We start from the raw sequence: 22,820 nt of genomic DNA on the forward strand, positions 1-22,820 counted from the left end.
CTGGAGGAATCTCCTCAGCCAGACAGCTGGGCAGTGTCCGTCCTCCCTGGACTTTGCTCATGCACCTTTCACTCTGCTCATTGTCCTCCGTGTGCTTCCCTGCAGACGGCTGTCACCTTCATCCTCTGTGGGGGAGGAGTGGCACACTGAGCATCACAGGACAGTTGCCTGTGGAGGACTCAGTGGCCAGGCAGGGTGGAGCAGGGAGGGTGATACTGGCTTTACTGTTCTCAGGACCCAGCACAGACAGGGGACAGTCAGATGACCAGGAAGCTGGTGGCAGGAACAGGACTGGTTTATTGAGCATCAGGCCATGCTTAGGCCATCGGACATTGGGTGTCCCTCTAGCGGGATGCTACACAGAGTTCGTACGGGGATGGGGAAACAGGGACGGCAAAGGCCCCATAGTCGCTGGGGCGGGGATGTCCTGCGGGCACCGAGAAGCTGAGGCGCTGCAGGAGGCGGGTGAAGAAGAGGAAGAGCTCCATGCGGGCCAGGGGCTCCCCGAGGCACACGCGGTGGCCTGTGGGGGGAGGAGTTCAGTCAGCCTGGGGCCTGGGCCAACCCTCCAAGGTGCCAAGGGAAGGGACAGGGAGCCAGCACAGCACAGGCACCTGCTGAGAACGGCATGAAGACCTCGGGCTTCACAAAGTGACCCTGGGCGTCCAGGAAGTGTTCAGGGTGGAAGCGGAAGGGCTTCTCCCAGACGGTCTCATCCTTCAGCACGGATGACAGGTTGGTGATGAGTGTCGTCCCCTGGAGGGAGACTCATGGTGTGAATGTGGACAAGGACACCAGGATCCCTGCCTAAACAACACGGGCACACTCTAGTCGGCACGGTCCTGGACGTACATGACACCCGCTGCTGCAGTAGAAAATTGGAAGCAATCTCTTTGGAAAACATCAGAGCCCAGTGCCAAGAGACATGGGACCCTAACTGCCACCTCACCCTGTTAAAGTGGTTCCTCTGACAGCTGAGTGTGTCTCCATTATTGTCCCAGTAACCTAGCTCTCTATTAGGGAGGATCATCCCCGTCTCTGCTCTGCATCACAGAGTCTAGGTGGCTCCAGTCTTTGGCTTGGACCCAGGACAGGACCGCATGGATCTTTTTTATATTCTCCTGCTTGTGGCCGTGGCCAATTAGGAGGGTCCCAGCCGACCGTGGGGATGAGGAAGCCAAACTTCAACATCATGGAAGGTCACATGGGGTACACCAACAAGCATGATGTCCCCAAAGCGCTGCACCTCATGGATCACGGCGTTGGTGAAGGGCATGCGTGCCTGGTCCCCCATCTCTGGCCGCCGCACCTGCCCTATCACTTCATCGATCTCCTGCTGGACCCGGCCTGGAGGAACGAGCACCCCCAGAGTAGATCAGCCAGTGGAGGCAGCGCCCTGACCCTCTCCTACCTGTTAAGGGCTGGTCCAGGTGAGGAAAATGTCACTCATGCTGGAGCCTCAGCCAGGCCGAGCTGGGAGCCACAGGTGTTCCAACCAGCCAGGGCCCTGGTGCTACTTGTCCTCCTTTGTCCTCCCATCCCGCCTGCCAGGGCTCACGCTGCACATCCGGGTGCAGGATCATGAGCAGCAGGGCCCAGGCCAGTGTGGTGGAGGTGGTCACCATCACCGCAGCGAACAGATCAGCCACCACCATGCGCAGGTTCTCATCGTTGAAGCTGCTCTCTGGTTGGTTTCCCTTGGCCTGGGTCAGGCAGTGAGGGTGGGTCATAGGAACAGAGGGAGGAAGCCCCCAAATGACCTCCCATTCCCACCCATTCACCCAGGTGCTGAGTCACCCAGTGGTGCACAGGCCCCATTCCTTCCTGGCCCCACAACCCACAGCAACCTCTGCCCACAGCACATAGCCCATTCTGGCAGCCTCCCCTCACCTTCTCCACCTCGGCCAGGAAGGCGTCAGTCAGGTCTCGGGGTGGCTGAGTCGGGTCCCAGGTCATCCTGTGCTCAGTCAACAGCTCATCCAGCAGGACGAAGAAGGCCTTCTGCCCAGGAAAGACCTTGCCAGGCAGTCCTGGGATACGCAGGAGGACTGGGACTGCGTTCAGCAGCTGTGACAGCCACGGAGGGGCCTGAATCCTTCCTGTGCTCAGTACTCACCTGGACCACAACACTCTCATCCTGCCCCAGGGTGGACATAGGACCTGCCAGTCCCTGCTCTCCCCTGCTCCCTCCATCATGCCCTCTCAAGGCGCTGAGCTGCCATGAGGGAATATCCTGCATGGCCATCTCACAGGCTTTTGTGGCTTCCAAAGGGACAGGGGACACAGACTAACATCTCTGGGGCCCTCTACCCTGGGCCACCTCTTCCATTCCTGGCATCTGAGGTTTACCCAGCTCCTGGCTTTTCCTCCTGCAGTGGTCATTTCCAAAACCTCTCTCCATCCTTCCTGCCTGCAAATCCTCCTCCTGGGAAGCCCAGCTGCTTGCAGCTGCCCTGCACACCCTCCTCTGAGCCCCGAACCTCAGGAAGGATGCCGGACTCCTCCTTCATATTCTCTTCCAATAAATCCAGCAGCCTGACCAAGCGTGGGTCGTCGTACTCAAAGCGGAGGGCATAGATGAGGGAGGCGATCACGTTGCACACAGCCTTGTTTAGGAGGGCGTTGGGTCTGAAGGGGCGCCCTGGGTGTGATAGGGGGATAGAGACGTCACCCATATTCTCCCACCCCTGTGTGCCTGAGCCTCCTGTTGTCCTTAGGTCATCACCCACCAGCCTGGTCAGTGAAGGCGGCACAGAGGCAGTCGGCCTCCTCGATCACCCACTGCTCCAGCGACTTCTTGCCCAGGCCGAAGTTGCGCAGGGTGGACACAGAGAAGCGCCTCTGCTCCTTCCATGATGCCTCGTAGGGCGCCATGACGACCCCTGAGTACAAGGAGACAAGTACAACTGAGCAAGTGTTCCTGGTGTGTCCTCTACCACCCCTAACAATCCTCTGCTCCTCTGGGTGCAGGCTTACCTCTGATAACCCCTCAAACTCTGTCTTCTCTCCCTCACCTGGAACCTTTGCCTGCACAGGTTACCCTTGGTAGCCTCTGCCCTGCAGTTCTCTGGCTTTTTCTTGTATCACTTGGTCACATCACCACATCCATTAGTTCCTATCCTTCCTTTGGTAACTGCCTCCTTGTCCTCCAGTGAGGACAACTGTGCCCCACAGATGTTTGCCTTTGGAATTTGGCCCAAAGCCCAGGTGTTCATAGACGGGCATTGGAGGCCGTTCACCCAGGCCTCCTGCACAGCTGCCAGCCCGTTGAGCACGACCACCGGCCTCCAGGCCAGCTGCAGCCTGAACATGTCCCCGAAGTGGCCTTGTAGCTGCAGATAAAGGGTTGGCACTTGTCAAGTGGACTCCCCTGGCAGACACAGAGCCCAGGGGCAATGCCTAAGCCTAGAGTCCAGCTTGCACAGGGCAAGGTTGAGGTCTGGTGTCTTCTCCTTCTCTCTGTCTCTCTCTCTCTCCTTTCTTAAACAGTGCTGATTAGCGAACTCAGGGCCTCACACATGCCAGGCAAGTACTTTAACACTGAGCTACCTCCCCAGCCTCATCTCGGCATCTTCATCTCTACATCCTCAGGGGATGTGTCACAACCTCTATGGAGGACTCTCATTAAACCCCACTCCCCAGCTATAACCTCCCAGATTCACAAAACAGTCTTAGAACCCCAGCAACCCATTGTCCTAAGAGTAAACTCAGGTTCCCAGAGGTGAGCAGTGAGTCTCAAGATCCCACAGCAGCAAGAGATCTGAAGTGGTCAGTGCTCCTACTTCACCCAATTTCCTGCTTGAAATGCCACTCCTGGCACAGGTCCCTCTCCCCTCTGATAGGAGGAAGAACATGGAGTCTACATGACTTTTGCCGGGTCCAACTAGATACCAAACCTATTGCCACATCTTGCTCCATCTCCTGCCTTTGCCGTCCACACCTTTGACTTCCAAAGCCAACAGTGCCTCCCCCAGGGAGTCTCTTAACCTGCTTCCTAATGGAGGCCAAGCTCCTTGTCCAGCCTGTGCCTTCACAACCACCATCTGCTGCTGGAGGTCCCCCATGACCTCTGCTGCCCTCCTCCACAGCTCCTCACCTTGTAGAAGCTATATGGCGTGTTATAGAAGTCCACATGCAGCAGGTTGCCCAGCCCAGGCAGTGGCATGGGGCCTGGAGGGTAGCGGGCAGCCCAGCATTGGCGCCAGTGCATCAGGTCCACCAGGAACAGAAAGATGGCCACAGCCATGGCCAGGGTGAGCAGTGCATCCCTGGACAGCAGCCCCATGCTTGTCTCACTGCCCACTGGATTGCTCTAGGCATGGTCACAAGGTACCTAGGACCACGCAAGGTCCTCTTACTGTGCCCGGGCACATGACCAACTTGGTGTGTTCCTTTGTAAAGGATCTGAGGCTGCCCTTTGTCCTCTGACTTCAGCTGTGTTGATTGTGCAGCCAGAGGGGAACAAGCTGCCAGGGACGACAGGGGCAGGTTCAAATGTCCTCCCCCACCTTCCCTGAAAGACACTACACAGGGTAGGGGACAGAGACCTGGGACCTGAGTTCAGGGTAATCTGGACATACTGGTTGTGCTGGGCTGGGCCCTATGGACATAGGGAGCAAATGACAAGTGGATCCCTTCTGAGAGATTCATGATCCAGAAAGGCACAGAAAAGTCAGTAGGCAAACATGCCAGCAGTACTTCTTATAGCCTGGGTGCCAGTGACTCATGCCTGTAATCCTAGCTATTCAGGAAGTAGAGATCACAAGGATCGTGTTTCAAAGCCAGCCTGGGCAAATAATTTGTGAAACCCTATCTCAAAAAAAAAATATAAAAAAGGGCTGGTAGAGTGGCTCAAAGTGTAGGCCCTGAGTTCAAACATAAAAAAAGAAAGTCTTTCTTGTGCCAGGGGTCTGTGGTTATGGGATGGTGGCCAGAAGAAACCCTGCAGGAACGAGGCCTGTGCCTTCCATGACTGGCACTTACATGCCAGGCTCCACTGTTCACACTGCATGTGCCAAATCATTAATCGTCCCCATGGTTGTTAAAAGCTGGATATCCTCCCTGCAGAGGAAATACCATGTAATGAGGTCTAAGTTACAACAGAGCAGGAGAATCCATGGCTAACACCTGTGCTATGAGCTCCTGGACACTGCCACATGAGACACAGCACTTCAAAATACACCAGCAAGGAAGTGACTAGAAGGTCTAGACTCTTGTTCCCTAGAGGGCCCTAAATGACCAAACACTTGTGAGAATTCTAGAAACCAGTTAGGAAGCTGTAACACCCAGCCAGCACAAAGCCAGGAAGGGCAAAAACGATCCACCATTTGGCCAACCTTTGCACCTCTCCCTACCACACGTAGCTGTGCCATTGGGAGCAAAGACCCAATTCTCAGCTCCTCCCAGGGACAGAAAGGAGAGCAGGACCTGTGTCCTATGTTCTGGCTTGTCTGGATGCCAGGCAGGCAGCCTTGATGCTGCAGTACCGCAGGCAGGCACTGGGGGGAGCAAGAGATTCCAGGCAGTGGAGCAGTGTAGAAACAGAGGAAGCTCCAGAGGCCCAGGACCAGCTGCTGGGAGTTCAATGGCGAGCTGAAGGTCTGTAAGGTGATCAAGTTCTGCAGATCTCTTGCACAACAATGAGGGTACATTAACAGAAGTCCTTTCCAAGTTTTCCAGAAAATTGAAGAGGAGGAAATACTTCCTACTTTAGTTGGTAAGAACAACATTGCTCTCGTTTCAATGCTACACAAAGATGCTGCCAGGAAAGAAGAAGAGGACCAGTATCCCTAAGTAGAGTTGAGGGGAAGATCTTCAAAAAATACTATCGTGCTGATTACACCTGTATAACCAGATATTATACACCATGACCTAGGGATCATTACCCTTGAATGTCACAATCATTTAACATATAAAATTAATTAATGCAATATACCACTTTAACAAGACCAAAGACAAAGACCATATTATCATCTCAACTGGTGCGGAAGGAAACATTTGACAAGATTCCATATGCATTTTGATTTAAAAGAGGCAAGAAACTAGGAAGAAAAGGAAACTACTTCAATATATGCCATATATGAGATGTGTACAGCTAACACCATATCCACCTGGAGAGATGGAAAACATTTCCTCTGAGATCAGGAGCAAGAAGAAGAAGCTCGATCCCTCCACTGGTACTGGAATTCCTAGCCAGAGCACTTGGGCAAGAAAAAGAATTAAACGCATCTAAGTTCAAAGGTGGACAATGACCTCTGTTCCTACGTGATATGATCTTGTGTGTAGAAAAACTGAGTTTCACAAGTATACAGAGAGCAAGCATAAAATAATTCCAAAACTAGTAGGAAAAACAGCAAATAAATTCAGTTGCATATGTGGAACTAACAACAAAAATCTAGAACTGTAGTTACCAATCCATTGCATTTAAAATACGCCAAAAGAACAAAATTTAGGAATTTTGTCACCCAAGAAAATCACAGTTAACACATGAAAACCCCAAAACATCAATGAAAGAGGTTGAAAGAGGTATAAATGAGTAAGTTTAAGAAGTATAATTCTAACAACTAAAGACGACAAAAAGAATGGAATATCTCTTTTTAATGTTAAATGTTAATGTTAAATATATAATTTTATTTGTTAACTAAAACTGATCAAGTCTGATCAAGCCTGGGTTGTTGTACTTGAAGCAGCGGGCATAGATGAAGGAAGCAATCATGTTGCACACAGTTCTTTTTAGGAGAGTGTTGGCGCTGAAAGGGGTCTCCTGGAAATAGCAGTGTGGTAAGGCAGTCATCACTGTTTCTATAGTCCTCATGTCATGCCCCCTAGTCATGCTCCTCAGCCCATCACCCAGCAGCATGGTCAGTGAAGGTGGCACAGACTCATCGATCTCCTGTTGGCCAAGACCTGGAGGAACGAGCACCCCCAGAGTAGATCAGCCAGTGGAGGCAGCGCCCTGACCCTCTCCTACCTGTTAAGGGCTGGTCCAGGTGAGGAAAATGTCACTCATGCTGGAGCCTCAGCCAGGCCGAGCTGGGAGCCACAGGTGTTCCAACCAGCCAAGGCCCTGGTGCTACTTGTCCTCCTTTGTCCTCCCTTGTCTTCCCATCCCGCCTGCCAGGGCTCACGCTGCACATCCGGGTGCAGGGTCATGAGCAGCAGGGCCCAGGCCAGCGTGGTGGAGGTGGTCACCATCCCTGCAGAGAAGAGATCAGCCACCACCATGCGCAGGTTCTCATTGTTGAAGCTGCTCTCTGGGTTTCCCTTGGCCTGGGTCAGAGAGGGTGGGCTCAGGGACAGAGGGAGGAAGCCCCCAAATGACCTCCCATTCCCGCCCATTCACCCAGGTGCTGGGCCACCCGGTGGAGCACAGGCCCCATCTGCCTGGCCCCACAACCCACAGCATCCTCTCCCCACAGCCCATAGCCCATCTCTGGCAGCCTCCCCTCACCTTCTCCACCTCAGCCAGGAAGGCGTCAGTCAGGTCTCAGGGTGGCTGAGCTGGGTCTCGGGTCATCCTGTGCTCTGTCATCAGCTCATCCAGCAGGGCCATGAAGGCCTTCTGCCCAGGGAAGACCTTTCCAGGCAGTCCTGGGATGCGCAGGAGCATTGGGACTTCGTTCAGCACCTGTAACAGCCACAGAAGGGCTTGAATCCTTCCTGTGCTCAGTACTCACCTGGATCAGACACAGGTTCCAGCCTCTTCTGTGGGGGGCACAGGACCTGCCTGTCGCCTGTCACCTATTTCCTCCTTTGTGCAACCTCCATGTCCTCTCATGGTCATGAGCTACCAGAAGGAATATCCTACACGATCATCTGACAGACTTGTGTGGCTTCCAAATGGACAGAGGACACAGGCTCTCCCTCTCTGGTGCCCTCTACCCTTAGCAAAGTCTCCAATTCCTGGTGTCTGAGGTTTGCCCAGCTGCAGGCTCTTCCTCCTGCAGTGGCCTCTCCCCATGCTGTGCCTGCAAATCATCCTCCTGGGAGGCCCAGCCCATAGAGCTGGCCATGCAAACCCTCCCGAGTCACTCACCGCTGCAATGAAGCCAGACACCTCTTTCAGTGCGTCATCCATCTGATCCAGCAGCCTGACCAAGCGTGGGTCGTCGTACTCAAAGCGGCGAGCAAAGATGAGGGAGGCGATCACGTTGCACACAGCCTTGTTTAGGAGGGCGTTGGGTCTGAAGGGGCGCCCTGGGTGTGATAGGGGGATAGGGATGTCACCCATATTCTCCCACCCCTGTGTGCCTGAGCCTCCTGTTGTCCTTAGGTCATCACCCACCAGCCTGGTCAGTGAAGGCGGCACAGAGGCAGTTGGCCTCCTCGATCACCCACTGCTCCAGCGACTTCTTGCCCAGGCTGAAGGTGTGCAGAGTGGACATGGAGAAGCAACGCTGCTCGCGCCAAGCAGGCCCATAGGGCGCCAGGATAACCCCTGGGGATGAGTGAACATGTGTGCCTGACGAAGTGTTCCTGGTCATGTCTTCAGCCACCATCACTGTTCCTCTCCTCTTCCGGGGACAGGCTTACCTCTGATCATCCCACAGTCTGTCTTCTCCCCCTACCCACCCACCACCTTACCCTCACAGGTTACTTTTGTAGTCTCTGTCCTGCAATTTTCTGGCTTTTCCTTGTATCACTTGGCCACATCACCATGTCCATTAGATCCTGCCGTCCTTTGGTCACTCCCACCTTGTCCTCCAATTAGGACATTTAGCCCTTCAGATAGTTGCCTTTGGATCTTGGTCTAAAGCCCAGGTGTTCATAGACAGGCATTGGAGGACGGTCTGCTGTGTCCTCACTGCGGTTCACCAGTGTCTCCTGCACAGCTGCCAGCCCATTGAGCACGACCACCGGCCTCCAAGCCAGCTGCAGGCTGAACACGTCCCTGAAGCAGCGTTATAGTTAGTTAGAGGGTCAGGGAACGGGTCAGGTGGAGGCCACTGGCAGACAGCAGGACCCCAGTCTTGCCTTCCACACCTTTGACCTTGAAAAGCCCAGCAAATGTCTCCCCCAGGAAGCCTCTTAACCTGCTCCTAATGGAAGGCCTGGGTCCCTGTTCAGCCTATGCCTTCACAACCACTCTCTGCTGCTGGAGATCCCTGATGACCTTCTTTGCCCTGCACCACCACTTCCCTCATCTTGTAGGAGCAATATGGTGTTTTGGAAGTCCACATGCAGCAGGCTGTTTGGTCCTGGCAGTGGCATGGGGTCTGGTGGGTAGCCGGCAGCCCAGTGTTAATACCTGTGCATCAGGTCCACAAGGAGCAGGAAGATGGCCAGAGTCTTGGCCAGGGTCAGCAGTGCGTCTGCGGCCAGCAGTCCCATGTCTGCTGCGCTGTCCCCTGGATTGCTTGGGCAAACCTGGTGACTCTCCCCACTCCTCACCATGCAGGACACTTATTATACCCTGGGCCCTTGACCAGCTGTTCTGTTACATAGGAGTTGAAATTACACTTTGTGCTCTGACTTCAGCCAAACTGTTGTGTTGAGCATGCAACCAACGGAGGCAGGAGTAGCCAGGCATGGCAGGGCAGGTGCAGGGGCAGAGGTCCTCCTTCACCTGCCCGCCCCAGGCAGTACACAGGGCAGGGGTCAGAGACCTTCCAGATGAGATCCAAGAAAGCTGGACATACTGTGCTGTGCTGAACCTTACAGCCTGGTGGGGGGTGGGGCAATGCCAGGTGGATGCCTGCTCCATGGCACACGATCCAGTGGAGAGGTTGGAAGGTCAGCTGACAGGCCACGCAGCATTGCTTTGAGGGGTCTGAGGAGGTCACCTCGGGCTGGACCAGAACTTCCTTGGAGGCTTCACGGTTGTCATTGGCAGAGGGTGAGGGACTAACTGGCACTGTAGCTCAAGCCCCTGGTTGTGGGACTGACTGCACTGGAATGACCTGTGATGCTGAGGGGCCGAGAGAGGAAAGTGGCTGGAGTCTGGAACTAGCTGTTGAGGTTACTCAAGTGATCTGGAGGGCAAGACCCACCTGCCCCCTGTGACATCTGTCTTGCCCCGTGCCTCCCACCTCACCTCAGGTGGAAGCCTTGCCCAGCATCTTTCTACCCGACACTCACAATCATGGCGAGGCTGGTAGGATGGCGGTGCTTGCTACATGCTGGCCAAGGCTATTTACCCAGTGCTTCTTAGTGTGTCAGGCCTCCCTCAGCAGCCATCCTAGTGGGGACAAAGGGCAGTCTAAGGCAGGGCCTTAACACAGGCGGTGTCGTCCTTGTGCCAGGGGTCTGTGGTTAGGATGTGGACCTCACCAGAAAAATCTACAGGGACGAGGCCTGTGTGTTCCAGTGATCAGCGCTATGTGCCCTTGGTCACACTGGACCTGCCAAGTCATTAATCTGTCCCAGGGTCCTCAAAGGCAGGTGGCTTGCTGTCTGCTGGGCAAAGGAGACATCATGCAATGAGGTTAAGTTACAGTGCAGCATTAGGTCCACGGATAAAACGTGAGCTAGAGCTCCAGACTTTACACTGCTTGCACATGGTATTGTAGTATGGCAGGTACTGAATTTCCCAGGATTTATTATTTTAGGAAACCTCACCCAGCTCGAGCTCTCCCAACAGTGGGACCACCTGTGTCATGGGTAAAATGCACTGTGTCTTAGTGTACCCTCTAGATACTGCCACGTGAGACACAGTCCTTCAAAATTCCCCAGCAAGCCCTATATGACCAAAATACTTGTGAAAATTCTAGAAACCATTTAGGAAGCTGCAGCACCCAGTCACCACAGATCCAGGAAGGGCAGGAATGTTCCAGCACTCTGCTGGCCCTTGTCCCTCTCCTGGAGGGCATAAAAGTGCCATTGGGAGCAAACTCCCAATTCCCAGCTCCTCCCCGGGGACAGAAAGGAGAGCAGGACCTGTGTCCTATGTTCTGGCTTGTCTGGATGCCAGGCAGGCAGCCTTGGCCCTGCAGTACCGCAGGCAGGCACTGGGGGGAGCAAGAGATTCCAGGCAGTGGAGCAGTGTAGAAACAGAGGAAGCTCCAGAGGCCCAGGACCATCTGCTGGGAGTTGTTCTCCTTTACTGCAATGTTTACAGCAGCTTTATTCGTAATTGCCAGAACCTGGAAGCAACCAAGAAACCTTCAGTAGGTGAATGTATAAAATGTAGCACATTTAGACCATGGTAGACTTTTCAGGATTAGGAAGAAATGAGCCATCCAATCATGAAAATACAAGAAGAAACCATAAATTCCTGTCACTAAATTAAAGTAGCCAATCTGAAAAGGCTACATAGTGTATGGGAAAGGCAAAACTATGAAGAAAGTAAAATGATCAGTGGCTGCTGGTGCTGGCAGATTGGCTCAAGTTTTAGAGCACCTGCCTAACAAGTGTGAGGACCTGAGTTCAAACCCTATTACCACACACACACACAAATCAGGTCAGTGGATGCCATGAGGGAGGTACGACTAAGTAGCTAAGCTCAGAGGAGTTTTAGGACAGTGAAATTGCCTATGGAAGATATGTGCCATTATAAATTTGTCCATAAATTATTTGACACAAAGGAGTGAACTATGATGCAGTCTGAACTTGATGGGTGACTATGAAATATCACGTAGGTTCATTAGCTGTAACAAATGTCTGGTGGGGATGTCTACAGTGGGGGAAGCTGTGCATGTGTGTGGGGAGTATGTATGTGGAAACTGTTATCTTCTGCTCAACACTGCTGTGAACCTAATATTCTTTAAAAAATCTATGAAAACACACACACTGACTTCAAAAACTGCAGCAGATGAAAGGCATGTAAGGTGGCTGAAATACTGCAGAAACCAGGAAGCTGGAGTCAGGGGCAAGTGGGTAATAGGACCACTCCCCAGTTCAAGGTCATTTCTTAGGCCAACTTAAGGAAAAGTTCAATCACACTTGAACGCTATGCTCAGCTATCAACCTGCACATTGAAAGAAGACAAAAGAATAAAAGGCAAGTTTTCAAGCTTTGTGGTTCAGTCCTTGACAACTGAAATCATCAATTTCATTTTAACTGTGCTAACAACCCAAGTCAAGACCAGAATGGAAGCCAACCAGCTCAAAAGCCATGGTTTCTATGGTGCCTGAGCATGGTCCCATAGACGACACAGCACACCTAGCCACACCTCCATCCTGGTGGAGTGACATGGGAAATGGATCACACTGTTTGATGTAGCCTTTAAAGCAAAATTAATCTGCCATTTCTGCGGCCTCAAATTGATAAGCACTCACTTATAATTGCTTATTTCTACCTCACAACATCCCTTTCAATATTTCTGTTTTCTAAAAAAGCCCATTAACGTTGTATTATATTTTTATAATCTTTAAAATGATGTTGATTGGAAGTATGTCCTCATATTAACTTAAGTAAACTTGACTGTCCTCACAGGTGGCTAAGATCTGCTTTCCTAGGGGAGTGGCAGAAAGGAACTATGCGTTTTGTTTGTTTCCCTGCTGTGCTGAAAGGGCCACCTGTCCACCGAGAGGCTAGGGATCAAAGGGTGCAGTTCTGATGGTGGCCTCACAGGGGAGAAGGAAGAGACACATTCACTGTATAGTAAATAAAAAAAGGAAACAAGGTTAAAATGAAGTTTATTATTTTTTTGATTTTTTGATTTTTTTTGTTTTTTGTTTTTTTAAATAAAACTGTTTGTGAAACAGCTATTTTATCCCCATGGCAGAGTAACCCCTGAAAGATGCACTAACCCCTTCTTAAGGCCTTAACAAGATTTTTTTTGTACTTTTTTCTTTTTTTAAAACTTAGATATTTAAAAATTATACAATTTACAAAACAAAAACAAAACAATACAACATGAAGAAATCACGTAGCGTGGGGCTGCTTATGTGAGGCCCCTCCCCCCCTTTCCATTACAAAAATGAAAAGCAAAACAAAACAAAACAAAAACCCAAAGAAATGGTTAAGTGGGTGTTTCTGGTCAGCTTAACCCACCACATGGTTTACACAGACGCTTCCTCCCAGTTACTGCCTGCTCCGGCAGCCGAGGCCTGGTCTCCCTAGGTTCCGTGGGTCCCCTTGGGTCAGGGCACAGTTGCCTGGAATGTGCCAAGAACAGACGGCCCCAGAGGTGGACTGTCTCTTGACATTGCCTGCTGCTGTGGGGCCACTGTGAGGCTGCTGTGCCCACTCAGTAGGGTCCTCGGGGAGCAAAGCAGCCATAGTAACCCAGGACATAGCATGACATGGGCATCTGCCAATTTCACCCCCAAAAAGACAAAAAAAAAAAAAAAAAAAAAAAAAGTAAAATAATAAATAAATAGTGTTTCTGGAAAGAAAAAAATTTATTTTTCTGTTTTAACATCATTCCCCCAACTCTTGCAAACATGGACCATCCCCCTTCCCTTCCCCCCAGAACCTTCCCCTGTGAGACAGATTCTGACAAGAGGAAGGCTGAGTGTGGTTTGTCTGCTCTTTTAGTCCTGGGTCTAGTGTTCTCTGAATTGGTGTGAAATAGTCTAAAGATCAAAGCCATACCCCATCCTTTACAAGATGAGTTTGTTCTGTTCAATTCACATTTAAATTTCATTGTCATTGGAACAAATTTGGAGTTAACTAGATAATTTTAAAATAGAATCAAAAGGGATAGCGCACCTTTCATTTAAACAAAGTCTTTCCAGACTAAAAATAGATTTATATATATATATTTTTTATCCCTCCCTTTAACCCCCCCTTTCCCCATCAACCCACCCCTCCCCCCTCCCCCCACATTGTCACTATGGAGATTGTGTCCATGGAAACAGCCATTCCAACATCTTGTGTCTTTCTTTCCTGTGGTGTCACCAGTTTGAGTGTGATGTGAGATCATAGGAAGGAGGTGCTGGCATGGGCGGGCAGGCGCGGCAGGGCGGGATGGACAGGGTGGGGCGTGGCTGCATGGCAGGACAATTCCATTTCCTCATGAGTGTCCACCACCTTCTCATCTCCACAGCCTCACCTGGAAGATAAGCAAGCAGCAGACACTGAGTGCTGGGAATTTCTACATGGTCCAGCCAGCAACAGCTCCTGCTCCACAGTGGCTATGGAGTGTGGCTTTTGGCAGAGACCTCATGCTCAAACCCCTCTGTAGATGTATGTGCTGATGACTTGGGACCCATCCAAGACCAACGCTGGCACCACTGGGTGTGGCTTTGGAGCTGGAATGCAGTGAAAGGCAGCAGTGACCTAAGTCAGGGTGCTGGAGCCAGATGCTGGGGGCCTCTCAAGACAAGCCCACCTCCTCCTCAGTGAATGGAAAGAGGAGTCCTTGGCTTGCACGAGAGGGCAGCATGTGGAGCTTTGCCAGCATGACAGCACTGGGGCCTGTGGCTGGGCTCATCCACTGGTGGCATTCCTCACAGACATGGCTGAGGGCACCCAGCTGTGACGCAAACCTAGAGCACAAAGCCAATCTGTGGAAAACCTTCTGATGACAGTTGTCAGCACTCTTCCCAGAGCCTCAGCCTGTTTTCTGGGGATGCACAGAGCTGAAGGTGTTAAACCTCCTGACTCCTCAGAACCCCAAAGCCCCCCAGGCCACTGGGCTTCTATACCCTCTAACACCCAGGTTCAGGGTGATGACTCTGATGACCCACGCAGGCAGAAGGACTGCACCATGGGCCTTCACAGAATTCATGAGTCATCTCATGTGCAAAGATCTCAGGGAAAACACCAGTTTCAAAGGAATTAGTCCAGAAGCTGGGATTAATGGCAGCCTCTTCCATCCCTGCTTCTTGCCAATCACAGCACTCTTGGTACCTGTGTCCCTGGAAACACCTCTTGCCTCTTCTTCAAAACTGCTCTAGTGCCCCACACCAACAAATAAACCACAGGAAAAGCAAGGGTCACTGTCCCTTCTCCTTCTTCCATAAAGCTACAGTTAAGAACACTGGTGGGTATGCAGGAGCTAAGAATGTATGTATATATATATATTTACCCTTGCCAAAAGGAGGCTTCTAACTGCTTGACAAAAAAGACCAATAAATAGGAAGAGGCTTTGCAGAGACAACAGCCCAGTGCCAACACTTAGGTCAAGTCCATCTGCTTGGCCCTGGGAATGCTGGCCAGTGGCTGAGCACCCCGTCCTTCTCAGAATGTGTATGGCACCATGTGGCTTTCCTCTCACCATGATCCAGGCTTCCTCCTCCCCATGTGACCTCCCAGACCAGGGACAGTCTCCTGTGCCTTAGCTATGGGAAAGGGAGAGAAACAGCATCAAACAACAGGTCTTGGGTCTTCTCTGATGTCAACCAGGAACCAAAGGCATTGATAAATGACAAGGATTGAGTTAATGGGTGCCTCCAGGAATGACCAGAGGAGAATAATCTTGCTGGGGATGCAGGATGTCTGGGTAAACTGAGGTCAGATGCCACCCTCACCCCCCAAGGCTGTGCTATGAAGGACAGGGTAGGGTTTGCCTTTTCTGCCAGGGTTCAACATAGTCTTAGGCCTATATCCCAACCTTGCTCAGAACAGTACACTCCCACAATAGCCCCCAACCTCAGATTGAGGCCTGTTTGCCTGACAAGTTGGTTCTGAGAGATGCTGACCATGGGCCAGTGCTTGGGTGCCACAGGGCTGTATGATGATACAGGTTAACGGCAACCCTTGGCTTCATGTTCCAGCCTTCCAAACGGATTTTTCTGCTGATTAGACTGGCACTAACACATGATATCCTGAATGGAAGGAGACCCTAACTTCTCCAGAGTTAACGTTTGTGGTACTGGAGGTTGAACTCTGGGCCTCATGCTTGCAAGGGAGGCATTCTACCGCTTGAACCAAGTCTCAAGTCTCCACCAGCCCTTTTTATTGGTTACTTTTGAGATGGGGGGGGGGGTCTCACTTTTATGCCCAGACTGGCCTGGACCACAATCCTATTGTGCTTCCCAGGGTATTTGGGATGATAGGTGAGCACCACTATGCCCAGCCATTAGTTGAGATGGGGTCCTATGAACCTTTTGCCAAGCTGGCCTTCAATCACAATCTTCTTCCTCTGCCTCCCGAATAGCTAGGATTATAGGATTAAGTAACTCTAGCTTCAGAGTTACTTTTTAAAAGCTGTCCCTAGCCAGGCGGAGTACCTCATGCCCGTAGACCCAGCTGCTTGGGAGACAGAGATGGGGAAGATGACAGCCAGAGCCCGGTCTGGGCAAAAAGTAAGATCCCATCTCGACAAATAGGTTGAGTGTGGTGGGATATGCTTGTAACCTGAGGTTCTTGGGAGGCGGTAGGCAGAAGGATCATGGTCTAAGGCTGACCCTAGGCAAAAACACTAGACCCTATCTGAAAATTAACTAAAGCAAAAAAGGGCTGGGGTGTGGTGCAAGTAGTAGAGCACATGCCTAGCAAGCGCCTGGGACAAGTGAGTTCTCTACTACTCCATGGCAAGTGTGGTCAATATTCTCTTTAAGAAGCATCTTGGGCTGCTGGAGTGGCTCAAGTGATAGAGTGCTTGACTAAAAGACATCTTGCCAGATGTGTTGGCACACACCTATAATCCAAGCACCTATAATCCTGCTGAGGCAGGATCTCAAGCATGAGGACAGCCTGGGCTACAAGTAAGACCCTGTCTCAAAAAACCAAAATAAGCACCTTGAGGGCTACGCATGTAGCTCAGTGGTACAGTGCTTGCCCAGCATATGCAAGGCTATGGGTTCCATCCCCAGCACCACAAAACAAACAAACAAAAAGGCATCTCAATGCTCAGCTGCAGGACACAGGCTTCCCCTATGCTCCCCTATCCTACCCTGTGGCCTGAACCTGGGATGGCTCCTTTATATCCTTCCATGCAGCAGGTGTCCATCAGCTCAGCACTGTTCACCCAACCAGGATCTACCCAGAGACTGTCTCCATGGAGGGAAGGGGGAAGAGGAATACCTAATTCTGACTCTGTGCTGATTTAGGGCACAGAGTCAGGGTCAAAGGGTCCTTTCTTTTCTGGGATACTGTCATCCCACAAACAAGGTGCCCTACTCTGGGCTGAACCATAACACTGCAAAGGTGGTCCTGGCCCTCAGAACTTCCAGTCAAACAAGTACACAATGTGAAATTATGGTGACACTTGGAAGGCTGCAGAATGGGGAGGACAATTTTGACAGGGACTTAAAAAAGGGGGGCTTCTCTGAGGAAGTGGCCTTTAAATTGAGACCCAAAAGATGAGATAGAACCCATTAGGTGAAGATAGGCAGGCAAAGTGCTTCTAGCACAGGGACATGCACATGCCAAGAGGGAGAAAGCGCTAGAGAGCTTTGCTGCTGACTTCCACTAGGCAAGGCTGAGTATGGTCTTTGCTCCAATCTGACAAGAACTTCTGAAGAGGCGTGATGGACTGGGGGAGGTTTGGTGGACATTATGCCTGCTGCTGGGCAAAAAGGGATTCGAGCAGAACTGGTGGCTGCTGGTGTGGCACAAGCCTAGGCTAGCATCAGTGGGGAGACACCAGTAGATAGACTTCTCCTGTGAAGGTGCAACCCCAAGACTTCCCTGGATTAGCCTGGGGTGGGGGAGACTCCAGAAAGAGCTGCTTCATTCATCTGTGGATGGGCTGCATGCTGCCCAGCTCCTAGGCAGGGAGAATGCCACCTCTTTCCTCTCACAGCTGTTGCGTGGGGTGTGTGGGCAGATAGTATTCCCTTGCACCCAGGACACAGCATCAGCCTGGGTCTTCCTTATTTACTATATGACAAGAAGAGTAGGTAGGTATAAGAGTCCCACTATCCAAGCCCTCAGTATACCAGCCACAATGAAGCCAGAGAGATCTAAATACAAGGGCAGAATGGACAATCACAGAACCACTATACTGCTTCATCATCTTCAGAAATGAGCAGGAGGTAGCCTATTGGACAGTTGTTCAAAACCTTTCTTTGGCATTCCTGGCCTGGTAAGGAAAGAGCTAAGAGGGGCAGCATCTTAGTCCCCTGCTTTAGGCAGCCATCTGCAACCTTAATCCTTCCAGCTCTGGCTGTAGGAAACTCACAGTTGTAGTGTACAGCAGCCAGTGTGCCCAGCACTTACTGAGGCCTAGCCAAATTCTCACAAAGTTGGCACTATTACTTCTATTTTTACACAAGAACCTGCAGCACAGAGACATTAACTAGCCTGACCCTAGTCACGCAGCACTTTCCACATCACTGTGACAAAATGAGGTGCCAGGAGACAAGACACACATGCACACCCACTGCCCCTTCCCTCCTTGTCTGAGTCCTCCATAATGGTGGCTCTCTGTCTCCAGCATGCACCCCAAGAAGAGCTCTGTGAGGGCTGGTGTGTTTCTGACCCTAACCACTGGAGCTTCCACACAATTTTATGGTATACCCTGGGCCTGAGGGGTGGAGATTGCCCTTCCTATAACTGCTGAACTGAGAAATCAGGAAAAGAACTCTGTCTCATGGAAACAGCAGATGAACAGAACATTTCAGATAGATAAGAATAGACACAGTGTGTCCATCCTTTTCCTCAAGAGGGGACTGCTCCAACCTCAACAGACCCGAGGAACCCCCAACCCCCCCCCATCCCCAATAGGTGCTGTGCTCCAGACTGGGAAGGAGAGGGGTGAGGCTCACCATTCTACTCAAAGTCTAGGACTATCAGTGGCAGGCCCCAAGAGATGATGGTCCAGAATCTGAAGAAATCTGCCTACCAGGGACCAGACCTTCTTTTTTCTCAAACACAGGCTAGAATTCAGGACAAAACCAAAAAGCACTGAACAACAACTGCTTTTTTCCTCAACCAGGCCTTCCATGGCAACTTCAAGAATATGCCTCATGGTATCCCCTAGTGTGCTAGAGTCTAACCATGGGGGTCTGGCATAGAGACACTGATGTGAAGACTACTGAACTTACTCAGGCACAGAAACACCCTAGCCTAGGAAGATGTAGAAGGGTCAATACAAACAGTTCTCTAAAAACCACCCACACTGATGCCTTGCCCTAAGGCTGCAGCACCAGAGGGACAGGAGTATAGGCAGCAGCCAGTTGTGGCTCAGTGGCTTTTAGAAGTGTGTTTGATGTCTTACCGTAAGCCCGTAAGACTCAGTTTGTGCATTTGGTTCCTGTGACCCAAAAACACATAAAATGCCTCACCTCTACCACTCTGTTCTGCTTCCTTCAAGAGGCAAAGAGGAAAAAAAATCACTCAACACCTCTACCGTGAACCACCAAGGGAGTCCATGCCTGGGCCCAGACTCATTACACAGTGGGGCCCTATCACAGATCAGGCCTTTGAGGGGCCTACTCTGTTTGCTTTGTTTGAACTCAGGACGTCACTCTTGCTAGGCAGGTGCTCTACCACTTGAGCCACTCGGCCATCGAGGAGCTTACTCTGAAGTCAGAGTATACCTATGAAACAAACACCTTCCTGGAAGATGAAAACCACCATACTTGAGATGAACTTGACTTTTCCCTCAAATTACTGTTGAGGATTCCAGAGAAAGGCAGAAACCTCCCAGCTGTAAGTAAGTAAGTAAATAAATAAATAATAAAAAGGGGGGTGGGGTGGGGAAAGCACATTCCACAAAGAATAGTCAGGGATGTGGTAATGCTGCCAGAGAGGAACAGGCCTACTGTGACTATGGGGGTCACACTCTTGGAGTCCACACAGGAAACCTGCCACCTATTTAGAGACTACCTCTAACACAGCTAATTCCCCTGACTGCAGTAGAAAGTGCCACAGTTACATCTGTTTCCCTTTTCTTGTCTTTACAGCCTATTTTTCCTCATCTCTCAGAAACTGAACAGAGCAAGGAGGGTACAGCAGCAAGCTTGGTATGGTGGAGACTCCCTGCTTCTAGAGCCCTAAATCCTGCAACCCTTTTCTCACAGATGCATGCTGGAATAGCTCTAGCCACACTCCCCCGACACAACGGTGCAGTTCAATCTCTTGAGATTTCTTAAGAGTAAAATTAAATCGATGCTAAAGTCTACTAAATCTAAGAGGAATTCTCTGTCCTTTGTACTCCTGTGAAAAGGATTGGGGGCAGGAGGAGGTTTCAAGTAACAAGACTTGGAAAATTTTATGTTTTTTCAAAAGAAAACATACTATAAGCTTTATATATGTACTCAATTAAGAAGAGACCTCTGGCTAGACCTCTGAATTAAAGGAAAGAGAAGGCTGCTGGCAGAAACTCCCCACACATAGGGTTATCCTAGAGGCTGTTCACACTCTGTCTTCAGGACTAACACTTATGAGGCCCATTGGCCAGTTCTGCCTCGAAGGGTTGACTTCAGGAAGAGTTACCCTGACCCTCAATGGGTAGTAGATGGTTTTAAAGCTCTACCACCTTCCCACAGATATTCCAAGAACTAAGTAACAATCAGAAAACCACCTTATCCACCTGATGTTTGCAAGTCCCACATCTAAATGCTGGTGGTGCAGTCTAGGGCCAGCAGGAGGGCTGAAGCCATGACACCCACTGGCAGCCGGGCGGGGGTGGTGGTGGTGGAAGCCGGGCTGGCCCCAACTCACCTGTGCTTGCTGTCCTCTCCATTCCCACGTGCACATTGCCCCCCTCACCCCCGCTCCGACTGCTCTGTGCTGAGGCTGCCTTTCGCGGTCTTGTTCTGCAAGGGGGGAAGAGGGCATGGAAGGGGAGGCTGATGCCGGCAAAACCAAGAGGACACAGACAGAGGGACAGAAGACAGGCAGTGTGGGAATCAGGAGGTGAGAACAGGAATGGCACATGGAAAAGGAAAGAAAAAGCAGAGTCAGTACTGAAGGACAAACAGGAGGTACCCAAACAGGGCTTTCTGAGGCAAAAAGTGACCATAAGCAAAAATAAAATACTGCCAGATTTTATGATTCACTTCTGGAAATAAGCATTAGCATCTTTCGGAGTGTTTCGTGAACAGACCTCTCCAGACAACTCTTTCTGGCCCTACTTGGAGACTGAAGAGTGTAAGCGCCAGTGACCACCAGGTGTCAGTATGACCTCAGCCAGACAGAGAGCCACTGCAGGAAATGTGCTCATCTTTCCTGGGGCTCCTTCTCTATCCCCTCCCTCCCCACACATAGCTGTGCCATCTCAAAAACAGGACATTTGCTTCGTCCTCTTCCGAAAGAGGTGACCAAGAGACCACCTCTGAACAGACTGCCTGTGACCTATCCGCTTGTTGATGTCGCACAACAACCTGGGGAACCATGAACATCTCAAATCCCTAGGGTAGGCTCTTTTTTCCTAGTCTGGGAAAACACCTGGGTAAGGTGTTTTCCCAGACTAGGAACGGGGGTTCTGTTAAACGGAGGTGAAAATCAATAGTCTCATGGACTTTGATCTTCTAATTTTTCTTGATGAATGGGCATCTCCCTCCCATCCCTCCTGCTTCCCTCAAACCACACAGGGTGCTTGCTCCATGCTCTAGGGCTCTCTTCAGCCCCTCCACCCTCCCAAAGCCAGGAGCAGACCAGCAGCCCAAAGTGTGCATGTGGACAGGCATGGGTCAGCTCCTCCAAGCCTGGGCTTTAGGCTTTATAGGGGAAGCACCCCCAACAACCCCCTCACTGGGAGTGCAAGCTCCTGGGGCCTGTATGACTCACCTTGTGCTTGGGGCACCTCACTGAGAAGTTCTCCTCATGCAGCAAACAATCTGCAAGACAGAAGGAAACAGTCAGATAGAGCCTATGCACACTGGCACAGCTGGACCACAGTGTGACCAGGCTGGCCAGGATCAACAGAGTCAGACATGGAAGCAAGGAGTCCCCATACTGTGCCTTCTAACAGTAAAACATTAGTAACACTCCAAATAAACTATGATACCTTAACGTGATGTAATATCAGTCACTTAAAAAGTAATATTTTAGCTATGTGTGAAAATGTATGCCTATAATACCAGGTACCTGGGAGGCAGAGGCAGTAGGGATCTCAGTTCAAAGCCGGACTGGGAAAAAGTTAGCAAGACCCCATCTCAAAATAAAATAAAGACAAAGGGCTGGGGAATAGCTCAAATGGTAGGGTGCCTGCCTAGCAAGCACAAGGCCTTGGGTTCAATCCTCAGTAACATATGCACATGCGTGCATGCAACATCTAGCGTTTTAAAATAGTTAGTGGTATGGGTAAACATTCATGATACCAAACTGCTTGGTACAAATGTGTTACAAATGTATTACTCCTAATTTCATTAAAATATGTTACAGGTATTAGAAAAAAAAGCTGAAAGAAAAACTACCGAAATGTAATAGGGTTATTTTCAGATAGGAATATTACAAGTGATTTTAATTTTCTCTCTATTTCCATGATGATATCATATCTAATAATCAGAAACAATCTCCAAAAACACACTTCACGAGCTCAAGGCAAAACCTCCTTTTAGTACATTTCAAATCTGGAGGCACCTTTTCTCCTCTATAGAGAACCCAGGTAATCAAAACAGAAAGGTGGCTATGCCTGAGAGTCCTCTTGTCCTCTGCATCCCACAACCTCTAGAAACACCCCCCAACACAAATCACGTAATCTGCACTAAAAGCTTCAGGAGAGTCAAGTCCCATGAGGGTGTTTTTAATCCTTGGAGGAAAAATGATTCATTCCAACTTCAACATGGTGACAGCCTTCTTGATGACAGCAAGGATGCATCTGCCTCCAGGTGAGTCAAGCTCCAGGGCACAAGGGTACTGTGTGGAGCAGGGTGAGGAAATCTAATTAATGAGTTCACTCTGCATACCACAGCTCCTGCAGACTGACAGCCAGGTCGCTGGTGCAGGACACTGTGGCAGAATGTTAATAAATATTGATCACACATTCTCAGAGAGCTCCCAGGCACCATGGCAGGAAGCAGACATACTTACCCCTAATAAGTTTATGATTTAACCGGTTTAAATTGAGATTCAGATTAGCAGCCTTTGTGCTGACAGAT

At 50.5% G+C, this 22,820-nt stretch overlaps 2 protein-coding genes and 2 pseudogenes across 11 annotated transcripts in view; all 4 read right to left on the reverse strand.

Moving 5' to 3' along the window:
- Positions 1–279: 279 nt before the first annotated feature.
- On the reverse strand, positions 280–2,914 carry LOC109689339 (cytochrome P450 2D17-like; annotated as a pseudogene).
- A 3,990-nt stretch (positions 2,915–6,904) lies between these two features.
- On the reverse strand, positions 6,905–8,513 carry LOC109689338 (cytochrome P450 2D17-like; annotated as a pseudogene).
- Positions 8,514–8,599: 86 nt separating this feature from the next.
- On the reverse strand, positions 8,600–13,672 carry LOC141410476 (cytochrome P450 2D15-like). Its single transcript, XM_074084600.1, has 3 exons — positions 10,270–13,672; positions 9,248–10,177; positions 8,600–8,890 (listed from the first exon to the last, which is right to left on the reverse strand). Exons 2-3 carry the CDS (start codon positions 9,391–9,393, stop codon positions 8,716–8,718), a joined length of 321 nt encoding a protein of 106 aa, XP_073940701.1. The 5' UTR covers positions 9,394–10,177; positions 10,270–13,672; the 3' UTR covers positions 8,600–8,715.
- Positions 13,673–13,802: 130 nt separating this feature from the next.
- Positions 13,803–22,820, reverse strand: part of Tcf20 (transcription factor 20) — a 179,980-nt gene continuing 170,962 nt past the window's right edge. For 8 of the 10 annotated variants that reach the window (XM_074084605.1, XM_074084604.1, XM_074084601.1 and 5 more), the window contains exons 4-6: positions 21,508–21,557; positions 20,440–20,567; positions 13,803–13,936 (exon numbers count right to left, since the gene is read on the reverse strand). In XM_074084605.1, the coding sequence (XP_073940706.1) occupies positions 20,484–20,567; positions 21,508–21,557 (134 nt within the window). In that variant the 3' untranslated portion in view covers positions 13,803–13,936; positions 20,440–20,483. The remainder of the gene's footprint in view (positions 13,937–20,439; positions 20,568–21,507; positions 21,558–22,820) is intronic. The other 2 variants (XM_074084602.1, XM_074084603.1) reach the window with 2 other exon arrangements.

The sequence above is a fragment of the Castor canadensis genome, chromosome 8 (genome assembly GCF_047511655.1).
Source record: "Castor canadensis chromosome 8, mCasCan1.hap1v2, whole genome shotgun sequence".
NCBI classification, from domain to species: domain Eukaryota; kingdom Metazoa; phylum Chordata; class Mammalia; order Rodentia; family Castoridae; genus Castor; species Castor canadensis.

Bases quoted from the DNA above. Each gene is read 5' to 3' on its own strand.
- LOC141410476 (XM_074084600.1), bottom strand. From the start codon at position 9,393: ATGGTGAGGAGTGGGGAGAGTCACCAGGTTTGCCCAAGCAATCCAGGG. The intron at 8,891-9,247 runs GTATTAACACTG...ACGCTGCTTCAG, and splicing joins CTTGTGGACCTGATGCACAG to GGACGTGTTCAGCCTGCAGC.